The 18,061-nt window shown below is 38.0% G+C and overlaps 1 protein-coding gene across 1 annotated transcript in view; it reads left to right on the top strand.

Annotated features, from left to right (window-relative positions):
- The first annotated feature begins 3,557 nt into the window (after positions 1 to 3,557).
- Ddc (aromatic-L-amino-acid decarboxylase) overlaps positions 3,558 to 18,061 on the top strand; it is a 73,346-nt gene continuing 58,842 nt past the window's right edge. The window contains exons 1-3 of the mRNA XM_076173881.1: positions 3,558 to 4,002; positions 14,539 to 14,641; positions 17,173 to 17,293. Coding sequence (XP_076029996.1) covers positions 14,562 to 14,641; positions 17,173 to 17,293 — 201 coding nt within the window. The 5' untranslated portion in view covers positions 3,558 to 4,002; positions 14,539 to 14,561. The remainder of the gene's footprint in view (positions 4,003 to 14,538; positions 14,642 to 17,172; positions 17,294 to 18,061) is intronic.

Here is an 18,061-nt window from a genome sequence, read left to right as displayed (position 1 = left end):
TCTAAGTCTCACACCCGTAGATTATTGCTGGCAGAATGCATTGATTGTAAACTGTGTTTTATGAAGCTCTATGAAAATACTAAATAGCAACTTATGAAATGTATCACAATTTAGGTAGATCGTCGTATGCATAACAATTTCTCCCATTACTATCATCGACAAAATCCTTGTAACACATCGATGAAGAAGTACTTATTGTTCAATTAGTTTAGATAATTAATAAGTGCGTTGTGGTCTTTGTCCTTGCAAGCCAAACACTCTATCAGTTTTGTTATGTCACCGAATACAAGCATTTGTACACTACCTTCCCATTGAGCACCGCCCACTGACTGATTCATTATGGAATGAGGGAACGCTTTCCATCTTTTAAAAGTTTTTATTTTGTATCAGTACTATGGAGAGCCGTTGCACAAAGATTTTTTTTATTTATCATTTTGAGGGGATTGTGTTGTTCGACCGGACTTGGGCCCCGGAGTCTGGAGGTGGGAAGTGAAATTTATAACAGTTCGAATCCTGAGTTGCGACATCGGAAATGTTGGGATGTTAAAAAAAAAAAAAAAAAAAAAAAAAAAAAGTCAAGGGATCCTTTCCGTCTTCGTCGTTTATATATAAAGGAAAACAGTCTACTCCCTCTTCCTTTTTCTGAACCTCCATCGTTCTTTCTCATCTATTCCCGCTGTTCTCCTAATTCTGTCGTTCTATACCCTTCCGTACACAGTACCAACGACACTTAACAGACTGATCTCACTGAAGCTACTACATTCGTATTTGTCCCCCTTTTATCTTGAATAATGCATATAACGGAATCGTAAATGAGCTCCTACAGTCCTCTAGAGCAATTTCCCACCCCTTAGGCACAAATTAAACAATCTCACCAGCCATTCCAATATAATTACTTCTTCCTTCTTCAGACGCTACGCGAGACAACCATCGAACTCAGTTGTCTTACCAGTTTTCACTTTTTTTCAATGCTTCTCGTACCTCCTCTCTACCTAGATATAATTTTCCTCTCCCATCATAGTAATTTTCTTTGTATCTCCAACTACTACATTCAAACTGTCCTACGCTATATTCAACATATCCCTGGAATATTTTACCCTCCTTCCCTTTACTGCTTTTTCTTCAGTTAACATCTGTTCATCTCTACCCCACTCAGTCTCTTCATTTTTTAGATATATTTTTCAAAATTCTTCATTAAACACTTGCTACATATTTCCTCCCAAAACATTTCATTATTATATATATTTTTTCAAAATTCTTCATTAAACGCCTACTCCACCTTGCGTCTGCTTTCCTTTTAGCTTAACCTCTCTCATTCTGGATTCTAATTTCACCCTATTTCTTCTGTGCCCCTCATACGCTTTTCTAGTTTCACTTTGCAAAGAAATTTCATATGAGACGCCCAGAAACAAAGGGGAATCCCCGCCACTTTTACTGGTTTTGAGTTAAGCACGGACTGTAAAAAGCGTAAGCCTCACACACATACACACACACACACACACACACACACACACACACACACACACACACACACACACACACACACACACACACACACACACACACACACACACACACACACACACACACACACACACACACACACACACACACACATATGTATATATATATATATATATATATATATATATATATATATATATACACTAAAACCCACTATCGGAGAAATAATATCAGAAGTACAGGATATCCGTATATTTCGACTACTATCTGTAGTCCTCTTCAGCAGAAGAAGCCTGCAGATGGTAGTCGAAATATACGGATTTCCTGTACTTCTGATATTATTTCTCCGATAGTGGGTTTAAAGTGTACATTTACAAACGTGTTATGACCTTACAGCTTCCCATATATGGCGTGGATGATCCTTTGTTCCTAGACATCTCATATGCTCTCTTCTCTCCCACCATTGCCTTCAGCTCTTAATGACAGCATAATGTATTTATACCAGTAACATATCGCGAACGATGGATTTTGTAAGTAGATTATGTCTAGGTAGCCACGCGAGTATTTACGCTGTTACATATGTTGAAGGGTTGCTATTTTTTCACACGAGAAAGTAAAATGTTGCTGCAAACTGATAATCGGCAGACTAAAAGGGATCTAATCTATGATGCAAGTAAACATTTGGGCGATTTCACTTATCGTGGTTGATGATAGGATCTTATCGTAAACGGGCATGTGTACAGATAATAGTTTGGAGTGGCTCTTAAGGGGCCAAATCTACTGTGGGCACCCAGACATGACACACAATATATTAGTTCTTTGCAAAAATACTTTCTCCTGTTGCTTTACAAATGTAGTTATATCTAAAAGAAAACGTCATTGTAAGAAAATTTACATTTTACATAGAAATGGATCAAACACACATCCAATGAAAGTTATGTTTACATAGGTTTGATTCATCTTTAATCAGGTTCATGTGTCTGCAATCGTAATTCTTATGGTGTTCCCCCGGCGTGATCGTTGACTCTTCTGGGGTTGGGCCTGTGGAGCTGCGACTTCAGTAATATGCCCCACGCCAGGCATCTGATCTCCTACCGCCGTATGGTAATGCAGAGTGATTTTTCAAGAAGATATTAAAAGGTCCCGCGAAGGCAGATGTCAAGAAATTCTATGAGGATTCAAGAGCTCTGAAGACTGACACTTTGATCCGGAGATGCTGGCCACGCCCTAAGGAAAGAGGTTACCAGCAGTTTCGGCAAAGAACACTTCAAAGCGGCAAATGCCAAAGGAATTATTTGTGAACTAACAACCAAAGAATGGTTGTTACGACAGGTCGAACAAGCCGGCGCCAAAGCAGAAATCCTTTGCTCGTAAATAAAATTATTCTGTTGAGCCTTGGAATGAGAGCGAATCATAGCAGTAGTTGATAGGCTATGGTAAGCTAACATGTGTCTAGTAAGAATTAAGAATGGAAAGCAGATGTGGGTGGAGGGAATTCGAGGGAAAAAAGAAGAATGAGACAGATGGATGGGTTGAAAAGTATATTGGGTACAAATGGAATGTCCGTCGAACAAAGAGGAAAGAGTGGTGCAAAAGATAAGAGTGAATTTAGAACGAAAGAAAACGTCATAGCTCGAGGGAATATTCTTATCTGTCTCGTGTGCTTTTTGAGTGGATGAGAGCGGGGGAGTTCGTTATACAGTGAAGAGGTGGGGGTGAACTAGCTCAAACTATCGGACTCTGCTGTGTGTTTTTGGATGGGCGCGGGATGGCTGTATGCTTTGACTTGGTCGCCTCTTATGAGGGACGAAGGGCCTTTTGGTATATGCATACACACACTCCCATATGATCTCTTGTAACCACACAATTACAATTTTTCTTTCTCTCATAGCAAACAACGAACGATTTTATTCACCTGAAGATTTAAGACTGTAGCTGAATGGCATCCAACCCTCAGCTGTGTCGCATGTTTCCTTTGTCTGAATAGAATTGCCCTGAGGCAGCCGAAACAAATGAACAAATCGTGGTCCGCAGAGCATTGCCGATCAAATATTGTTTAGACAAGTGCCTGGGCATCCTACTGGTATCCTTCTTTTCCATTTCATCTTCCTCCAGCCAGCCTTGCTATGGACCAGTAAGTCTCCTGCTCTTTCATTTACACCCACACTCCCTGGACCCTGCAATGATGACGTCATAAAATGGCAAAGCGTGGATCGTGACGTCACAGGGTGCCACTGCGCATATCAAACTCCCACCAGTCTCATCGTGGCACTACCCAGGCCCTCGGCTCCCCTTGCCTTTCCAGTCGAGTTCCCGCCCTCAAAGCCGACGCAACGGTGATCCTGGCTCCTCTGCGTTCTCCTCTTCCTCCTCCTACTCCTCCTCCTTCTCCTCCTCTCTCCGCTCAACAGCTTCCTCCACCTCTCCCCTCGCGACCCCCTGGCCCCCTGCCGGCATTCAAAGAGAGCTCCGAGGGTCTTGCACGTCTCAAATCTTGAACCACCGAGGTCTTAGCAGGACCTGTTGCTTCAGACGAAGGTAAGTGGTTCTTCTTTGTTATTTTTGTTTCTTCGTAGACGACTTGGTGGCTCGTGACAGCGGACAACCCGTGGGAGACAAGATTACGCTCTGTCATCACTGTCGATCTATCGCAAGACAGATAAAGAAGTCTTATCTTCTTCAGATACATAGGAAAATTCAGGTCAGTGTGATGACTGAGGATGCTCCCTTAAATCCTCAGTTTTTATTAACTAACCGAAGACGTTGGAGTTAGCTTTTTATTCCACAAGGGGGTCCTCTAAAGTGGTTCTCGTTTCCTGAAGAGTCAAATATCTTTTTCTTAAGCGAATAAAATCGCCTGACAACAGGCAATAAGCATAAGCGACTCGAAGAGTTAATCTAGATATTTTTTCAATATTTCGGAGTTTAGAGGTTTTTCCCCTTAGTTGAATGAAATTGTTTAGTGGTAGGAAATAAGCATGTAAGTCGAGTAGGTCACCTAAAGAGTTAAACGAAATAGCTGTTAAGCCTTTCAGTGCGTAGGTCCTGTCCCATTGGTGAATAAAATGACCTGTTGACAGGCAAAACAAACATACAAGTCACTCAGTGGGTTTGATTTGATTTGGTGTTCACGTGCTCAGTGGAGGTGTGAACGTGGATACGAACCATGCTGTCTGTTCAGGTGACTGAACTCTTCTGAACTATTCTCATTGGCCATAATCATATACATCAAATTTCGTAAGAAGTCCTAGACTACATGAACATGTTCTATCATCCAACTTCTAACTTAGAATAAAGCATTATTTTAGCAATCTTGAGTGGAATTTCAGGCGTGGGCATATAAAAAAAAAAAAACACTACTCTAGGTAGTGAGAATAACAAGGGATTTGACTGGTAGACTAATCGTTGAAAAGTCGTGAACCCCTTTCTATACTCCTCAATATCCTATCTATCTATTTATATACCAAATGCTTCTTCCCTCTCGTGAGGGAGACAGTCAGCCAAGGCAAGCATCCACTCCCTATCATTCCACTCCCATCCGTCATCCATTTGTTTTCTTTTCATCTCAGCACCTCTTGGATGAAAGGTCACTATACAAAAATATATTTGTTGCCGAGCCTATAGCTGGATGTAAGAAAATAGCTATATGAAAATATGCCTAATAATGAAGACGAGTTCTGTTTAAGTAGTGGAAACCTGAGACTGGATCAAGACTTTTGACTGCAAAAGTATCTCCAGATTAGAGACTCATGTTGTCGTCTAAATTCGGTTTGAGAGAGATGTTAGCCTGTTTTTTCTGGCTAGATTCCGCCTGACTTTAGGACTGACGTACTTGGTAGATCGTCGACAATTACCAGCGTTTCTGTCCTTAGGGTTCACGCCTCAAAAGTGGACTCGTAGAAATAGCAGAAAGAAAATCAGAGAGGTCAGTAGAAAGAAGGGATAGAAGAAGTAAAAAATAATAAGTATTCGTTTTTTCTGAGTGGGAATTAGTCCACAGTTATGAAAAAATGTTGCATGACTATTGTGTGGAGATCTCATTATGTCCATATAATATTGGCCATATGATATTGGCCGCATAATATTCATGTGTCCTGAAATAAGGTGAGACGAAAAATCTCAGACGTGACAATTTATCGGTAATGACAAACTTTTGCTTCAGTAGAGGTCTCAGTCCTCCTTATAAGTGACCGATTCCAAGTATACTTATGCCGTGTCTCTTCTTGGAAAAAAAAAAATGAAAACAGGTTGTCCGTAATTCACTCGATCCGTCCCTTTTTATCGCCTTTTAAGGAATGTGAGGGTACATGGAGTCGGTAATCTTGCACCTCGCCACAAGATGATCTAATTCTATCTAAGTTAAATGGCGAATTGTTTTCTGGTCAGAGATACCGCATGAAGGAAATACGGAGGAAGACATGATGTCATTTTCGTGCAAGGAGTCATGATTTAGATTGAAAGCTTATGAGGGATTAGGATTGATTGTTGTGTGGATTATGTAGTCAACCTCTTCAACGCCGAGAGAACGCCACGGAAACAAATACATATATCTTGGCAACAGTAAAAAAAAAAAAAAAAAAAAAGACACTCGGTACGAAAAGATGTAGAGTACAAGAGGGTGTCAGGATAAGCTTAGACCCATGTACTATACTACAAACGGGTGCCACGGAAATGAACAGGGTTGCGTGGTGCACCGAGAGGGAAAGCTTCACCCGGAAAGGAAGGGGTTTAGGTGAGGGAGGAAGCGCATCATTGAGGCGACTGACCACCAGATCGCGATGAAGGAACGACGCCACGCCGTCTGGGACTACTGACACTATTTACTTGTTGGTGTCTAGGTTTTACTTTAATATTTATACTAGCTGCCTACAGGCGATTTTATTCAGCTCAAGGAACTCGTCTGAAAATGCCAAAGAGTGAGATTTGATATAGAATTACCGATCTTTAGTTTCTATTGAACACTAAAAAAAGAAAGAAAAAATGATAAGAACACTGGTTTAATTCACATAAACTCGTTCATACCTACGGTCTCCCTCATCTATCTATATATATATATATAATATATATATATATATATATATATATATATATATGTATATATATATATATATATATATGCATATATATATATATATTTACATATATATATATATACAAATATATATATATATATATATATATATATATATACCACACACACACACACACATACACACACACACACACACACACACACACACACACACACACACACACACACACACACACACACACACACACACACACACACACACACACACACACACACACATACAGTATATATATATATATATATATATATATATATATATATATATACATATATATATATATATATACATATATATATATAATTACCCGTGCGTTGCTGCGAGTTCTTGAATAATCCCTAACCTAATCATACCCCACCTAACTTTAATCCTTAACCCTAACCAAAATAACTTTTTTTGAAATGAAATATAGCTTTAAACACTCCATCTCCCAGTGTGCTCCCCCTCGAAGGTTGGGAAACCCTAGTTTAAAAATACATGCATACACAAAAACAAATGTCATATGTACACATTCTTTTGCGTGCGTGTGTATGTGCATGTATGTGTGTGGATTGACAATAAATGTCTACAGCGAAAAGGTGAAGAAATGTATCTAGTTTATCTATCTTCAGAATATATATGGTTATAGGGGTTTATGTGTGTGTGTGTGTATTTACCTAGTTGTATTTACCTAGTTGTATTATACGGGAAGGGGAGCTATGCTCGTGGTATCCCGTCTTCATATCTCATTTTATCTAAACTGTTTTTAAATTCATGTATTGTTTTTGCACACACCACTTTTTCATCTAACTTGTTCCAAATGTCTATTACTCTGTGAGGAAAGCTGTTCTTTTTCAGATCTCTTCTGTAGCTGTCTTTCTTGATTTTCTTTCCGTGTCCTCTTGTATTTCTATCATCCCATTTTATTAGATCCTCTCTATCAATAGTTTCTATTCCTTTCATGATTCTGTAAATAGTTATCAAATCTCCTCTCTCTCTTCTTTGCTCTAATGTCTGTAGCTCAAGTTTTGCTAGTCTCTCTTCATATGATAGTTTTGAGAGTGTTGGTGCCAATTTTGTAATTGCTCTTTGTATTCTTTCAAGTTTTGTTATACATTTTTTTTGTACTTGGTGATCACATCGTTGCTGCATATTCCAATCTTGGTCTTATAAAAGTGATTAGTATTTTCTTCACCATTTCTTCATCCAGGTATGTAAATGCCACTTTGATTGTTCTTATTAAATTATAAGTTTCTCCAAAAATTTTGGTTACGTTTCTCAGGTGACATATCATTCATAATAGTGACTCCCAGGTCCTTCTCATTTTCTATATTTTTTATTCCTTCTCCCAATTTATATGATCCTACTATTATTTTTTTTTGCTTTTTCCAAATTCCATTATACTACACTTCTTAGTATTGAACTCCATCTCCCACTTCTTACTCCATTCCCATACTTTATTGAGATCACTCTGTAGTGACTCACAATCTTCTTCCGTGTTTACTTTTTTTTCAACAGTTTTGCATCATCTGCAAAGAAGCTCATATAACTTTCAATTTCTTCATCCATATCATTAATATATATAGCAAACATTATTGGGGCCAGAACAGTTCCCTGTGGAACACCACTTATTACTTCATCCCAATTTGAGTATTTGTCTCTTATCACTACTCTCATTTTTCTTTCTTGCAAAAAGTCTTCCATCCATTTAAGCAGTTTGCCCTGTATTCCTCCTTCAGTTTCTAATTTGTTAAGCAACTTCTTATGTGGTACTTTGTCAATTTTTTTTTTTTTAGGTCTAGAAATGCATAATCAGCCCATCCATCTCCTTCTTGTATTATGTCTATCAGCCTTGCATAGAAACATATTAAATTGGTGACGCATGATCGTCCTTGTCTGAATCCAAATTGCCTTGGATTTAGCACACTGTGTGTGTGTGTGTGTGTGTGTGTGTGTGTGTGTGTGTGTGTGTGTGTGTGTGTGTGTGTGCGTGTGTGTGTGTGTGTGTGTGTGTGTGTGTGTGTGTGTGTGTGTGTGCGTGTGTGTGTGTGTGTGTGTGTGTGTGTGTGTGTGTGTTCCCCATCTGGGATATTAGCTGCATGTTATTGTAGCAAAGTTTTGTCTTTATCAATTTTTTATACTGACCACTGGCTTACTGGCTTACTTCTCTTCATTCCAGCTGAAGATGCAGAACGATCTGCGAAACATCTTGGGTTTTTTCTACTGTGTTTTGTTTATTTTCATTTATTTTGTGTATAAATTAGATATGTGTTAATATAAATCTCCAATGTCAAATGTAAGTTGGCTTCCTCCCCTCTCTTTTCTACAGAAATCTACTTTCCGTAAGCTAGAAAACTTGCGAAAGTAATTAATTTCTAATGAATTTGCTGTCGTTTTCAACACAATATGTTTGAAAGAGAATCTCCTGCCATGCTTCACGAATATATATATGTATATACATGTATATATATATGTATATATGTATACATATATACATATATATATATGTATATAAATACATATGTATATATACATACATATGGGTCGGGTACAATTCGATGCCGCCAACTCGATGCCGCCAACTCGATGCTGCCGACTCGATGCCAGCTCAACTCGATGCTAGGCCAACTCGATGCCAGACATGATAGTTTAACTTTCAAAACTGTAATTTTCCGGTATCCCTATTGTGTGCTAGGGCGTTCTTCTTAAGTATGGTAATTTCACTCGATGCCAAGCAAGATAGTTTAACTTTCGAAGTTGTTATCTATCACTATTATGTACTAGAGCGTTCTTAAGTAAATTGACATAAAAATCTCACAGTGCTGGTGACGTAGCATAAATGTTTCAGTCTGAAGAAAGTCACCCCAATGGCTACATCGGCAGAGGAAATTATAAGCCAGAGAGGAAAAGTGAAATTTCAACATAATGGCTTCATATATATATATATATTCGAAAAACTAAGCGAACGGAATCAATATTTATTGTTTTGGCGATGTGAACAAGTCGGAAGATGTAGTGCCAGACTACATACAAATCATGGAGCCGTTGTTAAGGAAGTGAACGTTCATTCTCACAATCCTTGTGCTGCAAGTGTGGAGGCGGCGAAAGCTACAACGAAAATAAAAGTCCGTGCAGCGACTACTATGGAGAACCCAAGTGTAATCATAAATGAAGTTTTAGCAAATACCTCACAAGGCGCTCGAAGAGCTATGCCAAGGCCTTGTGCGATGAAAAAGATAATAAGACTGAAACTTAAGGAGATTTCCGCTGCTCCTCCTAACCCTTTATTAAACCAGTAGTTCTTAACCTGGGGGGAATTCCCCACTGGTGGGGAATGGTGGAGTTGCCAAGTGGGGAATGACCGGTCGGACAGAAGAACCACTGTTTTTTTTTTTATGTATTTTGTTTCTTTTTGTTTGTTTCTGGTGTCTTCTTGTTGTCAAATTAAGGGCCGTAAAATGGCACAAAAAAGCAAAGCGTATATATACGTACTAAACACTGCATGGGTTAAAATCGAATTGGCCAAAGACCAATGCTGTGGTGGGAAATGGAGAGTTGGCTCACTAAAAAGTGGGGAATTGGAGAAAAAAGGTTAAGAACCCCTGCTTTAAACCTAAGGGAACTAATCTTACCAAGTGAATTCAAAGTATATAAACTAGCAAATGGCGACGATGAAGAATTTTTATTGAGTGACAGCGGGCCAGGAGAGGAAAGGATTTTACTATTCGGACGCAAAATTTGGCTACAACACTTGGTTAGATCAGAAAGTTGGTACTGTGATGGGACCTTTAAAGTAGTTTCCAAATTATTTTCACAAGTGTATGTAATTTTATGTGAAAAGTTAGGAAGTGTAATCCATGTTATTTAAGCTTTCTTGACCAACAAGAGACGGGATGGTTATTCAAATATGTTTTCAGTGGTGTTAAAAATGAATAGAATAGTGTAAGTTATATATACTGTATATATATATATAAATATATATATATATATATATATATATACATATATATATATATATATATATATATATACTGGTACCTAATATATATATGAAACTATAAAACCTGTTGACTAGCATCAAGAATAGTAAATTAAACAGATTTTTCATATGATTATTACAAGGGTTAAAAAGTAAAAAAAATAAGAGAAGTTAATTGTATGATTATTACAAGGGTAAAAAATACAGCTAATCATTATATGAAAGTATAAGACGTATCATAGAAAATAAGGTAATAAAATGTTGGTTTGGCATCGAGTCGGCGGCATCGAGTTGGGTTGGCATCGAGTCGGCGGCATCGAGTCGGCGGCATCGAGTTGGCGGCATCGACTTGTCCCATTCCCATATATATATATACATATATATATATATAATATATGTATATTTGTATATATGTATATATAAATACATACATATATATATATATACATATATATGTATATGTATATAATGTATATGTATATATATATATGTATATGTATACATATATATATATATATATATATATATATATATATATATCTTTACTGATTAAAAACGAAGAAATAGTAGGAGAATTTATTGCTAACGTTTCGACCTCATAGTGTCATTATCAAAGATTTTTTTTGCGCTAAATTCTCTCCATTTCCCCTTTTCTACCACCATTCGACACCTTGAATGAAAATACTGCCAGATTTTTGAATGATGGTGGAGAAAAAACGAGGAAATATTAGGAGAATTTATTGCTAACGTTTAGACCTCAATGTCTTTATCAAAGCTTTGTTCTCAGGGCCTTATCCATGTACAAAAGCCATAACCATTTATGAAGTTATATCCTGGATTATATCCGATCTCATTATAGACTCAAAAGATTTACCTTTGGTGTTTTTTCATTGCAACTTATTGTAACTTATCTTAAAATGGTGGGAGTGTTGGGAAGATTTGGTATTCATGGATGACTAAATAGTTTATTTATATATTTACTTATTTACTTATCCATTTGTTTGTTTAACTATTTGCTCACTTATATATATATATATATATATATATATATATATATATATATATATATATATATATATATATTTATTCATCTATCTATTGAATTGTTTATTTATTCGTGTGTGTGTGTGCGTACGTATGTATGTGTTTTAGGGTTGGCTGATTCTGGTTAATATAAGATAAATTTTCCTTCTGATAGCGATATGTTTGATATAGATTTGGTATTCACGGATGATTAGATAATTTATTTATATATTTACTTATTTATTTATTCATTTGTTTGTTTAACTATTTGCTCATTTATATATATATATATATATATATATATATATATATATATATTCATTTATTTATCTATTGAATTGTTTATTTATTCGTGTGTGTGTGCGTGCGTATGTATGTGTTTTAGGGTTGGCTGATCCTGGTTAATATAAGATAAATTTTCCTTCTGATAACGATATGTTTGAGTAAGTAAAAAATCGCAGGGAATCAAATCTGGGCTGACATGAGTGATACAATAATAATAAAAAAAAAGGGCGTGAAAAATATGGTGAGTGCATTGTCATGGTGAACTTAGCCATTTTCATCTTACTGCGACACTAAACTCATCGAAAAATTTCGGCCAGTAACGAATGCGAACGACAGGTCTGACGTAAAGAAGAAGAGGCAGAAAACGAAATGCTTTGCCCCGGTACAGGTAGGAGCGTGACGTCGCTGGTCTATCCGGTCGACACATACTCCTTCTTCCCGGTCAATGGAAGTCCGGAATGGAAGATAAACAACTATGTTCTCCGCACGGACGGATTAGGATCCGGACTTCCTCAGGAATCAAGGACTCCCCCTGGAGGAATGGACAAATCTCGGTTTTCAGACGATCTAGCCCAGTGGTTCTTAACCTGTGGGGAATTCCCCACTGGTGGGGAATGGCGGAGTTGCCAAGTGGGGAATGACCGGTCGGACAGAAGAACCACTGTCTTTTTTTTTTAATCGATGTGTTTTTGTTTCTTTTTGTTTGTTTCTGGTGTCTTCTTCTTGTCACATTTCGTGAATTTGTTTCCACCCACAAATAATCGATAGTGCTTCAAAATTTAATACATTAAATCCAAATGTTGACTTACTTGGCTCACTAAAAAGTGGGGAATTGGAGAAAAAAGGTTAAGAACCCCTGATCTAGCCCATCCCACTACGGAGGGAGTACTCTCTGAACAGCTCTCTATCAGCCGAGACCCCTTTCAGACTGGGGACCGCCTTCTCTTCAGCTTAATAAAATCGTCTGGCGCTTACCGCAGGGTAAGCTAGGCAGTACGCGACTATAAAGAACGTTTTGTTTTGAAGACGTGAGATTGGTAGGGCGTACAACGCTGATACAAAACCGTTAATGTTGTAGCAAATATGTTTACTGTGAAATAATGCAATGTAGTTCTGCTTCGTAACTGGACATGAGTCTTATGACTCTGTGTCAGTTCACACATGCCTATGAAAAAAGTGTCATCTCACACATGCCTATGGAAAAAAACACAAGTTGGATCGAATTTCACTGACATAAAACCCGCATTCCCATAGAGGGCAGCCACGATTATCGGACCCTTCTATAAATTTCTCACGGAAAAAAAAAACCTTGGAATACTTTCTGTGTTGCTCTGGTATGATTTTGTCCTTATGCCACCGTGTGGCAAAAAGAGGAGGGAGCTGTCTTTATTTTTAGCTACCTCCCTTGTAAGGGGGAAAAAGCCGTAGGTAGATGTATGTATGTATGTATATATTTTATTTTATCTTTTGTCTACTCTGTGATATTAAGGGTGATCTAGAGAACTTTGAAGGTTTAAACAAGAATGTGAATGGAAACAATGAAAACTTGGAAATATATGAGGGGCAAACACATTAGGAGAGGTTACATTAAGTGTTCATGTGTACCGAAGAGTAGCAACTCTGGATGATTGGAGTAGAGCATAATTCTAATAAGAGTGATGTGATGTCTCTTCTTGGTGTGACGTTGAATGTCACCGTTTTGGTAATGGAATAAGAGGCGTTTTGACAAGGTTGTACAGATTAAACCGATGTATGTGGATGTCTGGTGATTACAGTCATCTACATTGCTATACAGCGTTGACATTTTGTCCAATATCTGGTGGGGAGGCAGCTGTTCTTCAAGTCAAGGTTATTGGTTTTCAGTTTCGTAGTAGATAATAAGAATAATTTTAGTATCTGTCATCACTAAGACACACACACACACACACACACACACACACACACACACACACACACACACACACACACACACACACACACACACACACACACACACACACACACACACACACACACACACACACACACACACACACACACACACACACACACACACACACACACATACACACACACACACACACACACACACACACACACACACACACACACACACACACACACACACACACACACACACACACACACACACACACACACACTAACACACACACACTAACACACACACACACTAACACACACACACACACACTAACACACTAACACACACACACACACACTAACACAAACTAACACACTAACACACACACACACTAACACACACACACACACACACACACACTAACACACACACGCACACTAACACACACACACACTAACACACACATACACACTAACACACACACACACTAACACGCACACTAACACACACTAACACACACATACATTAACACACACACACTAACACACACACACACACACACACACACACACACACACACACACACACACACACACACACACACACACACACACACACACACACACACACACACACACACACACACACACACACATACGCACACACACACACACACACACACACACACACACACACACACACACACACACACACACACACACACACACACACACACACACACACACACACACACACACACACACACACACACACACACACACACACACAGATGTATCTTGAAAGGAAATGATCTGATAAACGTTTTTTCATTCCAGTGTCGTGTTCGAAGTCGACAGCCATGGATGCGGACAAGTTTCAGAAAGCCGCCGGCGAAATGGCCAAGTACATCACCGATTACCTCGAGAACATCAGAGACAAGTGAGTCACACAGAAGGATCTCAGGAAGCCTGAGGATGAACCAAACGTCTTGGCTAGCCGTCTTGGGTTAATCTATCTATTAAAAATACAGATGGTTCCCTCCATTGGAAACCTCCGAAGTTCGGAAATTTCCAATATTCAGAGGAAAAAGTTTCGAAATTGAGAAAACATTCTGGATACCAGAAGCATTTGCTGGCATGGTTTTGAAATGCGTTTTCGCACTATCAAACATCCATGAACTGTAGAAACTTCCAATAGAGAGAACTATCTGTAACCTTTTTTTGTTTAATCTTGGAAAAGAAGGGTTCTGTATGAGGATAAGGTGTCTGTAAAACTAAATAGAATTGTTTGGCCTCAGTTGGAAAAAAATCGTCAAAACAGTGATATCCCGAGAACAAAATAAGTGACTTGGGTGGCCACTCAACCCATAAAGGGTCATCGAGTTGGTCTTTTGTCATTGAGGACGAGGGGGGGGGGGCTTTCTAGGCTCGTAGCCCCCCTCCCAAAAATCTTATTAACTGCCCCTGGAGGTGACAAGAAATAACATATAAATAATAATAAAACAAAACTATTTGTCACGAAACTTTTTTTGATCAATTTTATACTCAATGCTCTCATTCTTTGAATAATAAAACATATAATGTCCACATGTCCTAGTGGAAATGTACGTAGAAAGAAAAACCTGATATATAAATAATCCCCTCAAATGATAAAATTCATGGTTAGTACGGAATTAGGTCTTACTGAATCTGAACAAAACAGTCTGGTGCTAGTCAAAACATGACCATCAAAGTAAACTCTCGGTCTAACAGGGATAACCCTAAGTGCGTGAGATACAGGATCAGATTAAAAAAAGGCGTTAGTTAACATAGCGAAGGGTTTCACTGTGTAACAAATACCATAGCAAACAAGTTTCTGGTTCCCTTACACAAGGTGGGGATTTTTTCCATAGACTTCGTTCTAGATATGAACAGATGTTTAACTTTGGCCTGAATGAAAAATATAGATTAGATATCGGTTGCTTTAGTGTCGCGGCGTGCTGAATATGTGAGATGTCTCGATCACTCACTGTCTCGAGAAGTAGACCATCATCATTATGGTCAGTAGGGAGGATGGGCCTCGGGTCACGTCGCAACACTCACACGCTGAAATAATTTCACTATCGCTGCGCTGCGAGTCGTTACTCCAACTCTCGTGGGCAGGGGGTTGGGTGAGTGTGTAAGGTCATAGCATTACCCATAGATCGGTCATATATGAGGTCTGAGCTCTCTTCCGGGAGGGAAATAGCTGTCGATCACGAGTCGAGCACTTGGTCCAATGACCATGGTGAATCACACACACACACACACACAGATAGTCAGACACACACACACACACACACACACACACACACACACACACACACACACACACACACACACACACACACACACACACACACACACACACACACACACACACACACACACACACACACACACACACACACACACACACACACACACACACACACACACGCGCACACACACACACACACACACACACACACACACACACACACACACACACACACACACACACACACACACACACACACACACACACACACACACACACATTATAGGCTCTGCAAGGGCTTCATTATGGAACTTAGCCTGGCGCGGTGATGAGGCCGGGTTCCTCAATTAGAAATTTGGCTCCCGATTGAAGTTAGGTGTAGTTCGGAGCCTATGAAAGGTGAGCGAAGACTTTTGCAACAAAGTGCTGCGCAGCCGCGTTCCAAATTTCATCGATAATTTTTCGTTATCTTTACTTCCGTGTAATGGTCAGATAAGATATTTGTTTTAATTTTGCTACTATTAATATTTCCTCCTTGATCATTATCGGTTGTCGCCAAACATTGCTCTCCATATACAATGAACGAAAATATAAGAAAAAAAACTGATTTCGAGCATCACACCAGAACAATCTAAATCCAATTATGTATAAAAAGTATATAAATGAAAACGAACAAGACAATAGATTTTGAGAACTGAATAAAATTATATTGTATATATAAAGCAGTTGAATGATTGTATAAATAGATAGATATATTAATGAAAAAGTAATTAATATGGTAAATAACTGATAAATGAATAGTTATATAAACTAGAAATAGTCTAATGCATGTTGTGGTTAAGTGGTTATATAATACGGTCTTGTAGACAACATAGAATATATATATATTTATATATATATATATAGATATATATATATATATATATATATATATATATATATATATATTTATACATGTACATATATATGCGTATATGTACATATATATGTGTATATATACATACATATATGTATATATATGTATATATATACATATATATATATATACAGTATATATATATGTATATATATATATATATACAGTATATATATATATATATATATATATATATATATATAATATATATATATATATATATATATATATATATATATATCACAGTCTTAGGATGAACTTAATCTGCATTCCCCAGACGTGTGCTACCGGAAGTCGAGCCCGGATACCTGCGACCTCTCATTCCGGACTCGGCGCCGGAGGATCCCGAGTCCTGGCAGGACATCATGAAAGACATTGATCGCGTCATCATGCCCGGGGTAAGTTCCATCACCCCTAAGTTTTGTAGAAATCTATGTTTTTCTTATTCCGTATAGATAACACCTACTCACTCACCATCCCAAATGAGAAACCTGTGGGAGGACAAAGCCCTGTCAGTTCCGGCAAGCCGCTGTTTTTTTTTTTTTGTTTTGTTTTTTCGACGTTGGTTCGTTCTCCCGCCTATCCAGAGCTGTCTGGAACCAGCGTGGCAAGTTCGTAGTGTTTTCCGGGACTCGAACTGACGACCATCAGCTCATGAGTTCAAAACATACACCGGTCCTCAGATAACACAGTGACAGAAATAGAGTTGAGTTGCCAGTTTCTGTATTTTGGATGAAACATTCAGCGGCATGACGTATTTGGGCGATTCTAGATATTTACGTTAGCCAGGAGAAATCCTTGTTTATTAGTGAGCAAAATATACGCATACTAATATGTAAAACTAATATAATTTTTTTTTGTATATTTGGGTACACCATTACCATATTCTTGCTTATTTTGTATAAAGGTTAATCAGGTTGATATTTGAAGTGGCTCTGGGCTCATTCCTTTATAAATAGTGGCCTCAAACATACACTCTCATTGGCGAGGACGAATAGATGAACAAATTAAACTAATAATTACATAAATATGTAGAAAATGAATGAATAAGTAGAAACTGAAACTATAATTGTATAATTTTTCCTTGAAATGTAAAAAATAAAGAAGCTAATTAACGCAAGAGGAACCTACGTGTACATCGTATGTGCCGTTTGAGTTCGTCAAAA

This window comes from Oratosquilla oratoria, chromosome 35 (assembly GCF_046742065.1).
Source record: "Oratosquilla oratoria isolate Oo_2021 chromosome 35, ASM4674206v1, whole genome shotgun sequence".
Classification (NCBI taxonomy): Eukaryota; Metazoa; Arthropoda; class Malacostraca; order Stomatopoda; family Squillidae; genus Oratosquilla; species Oratosquilla oratoria.
This window is presented reverse-complemented; position numbering and strand designations above follow the sequence as displayed.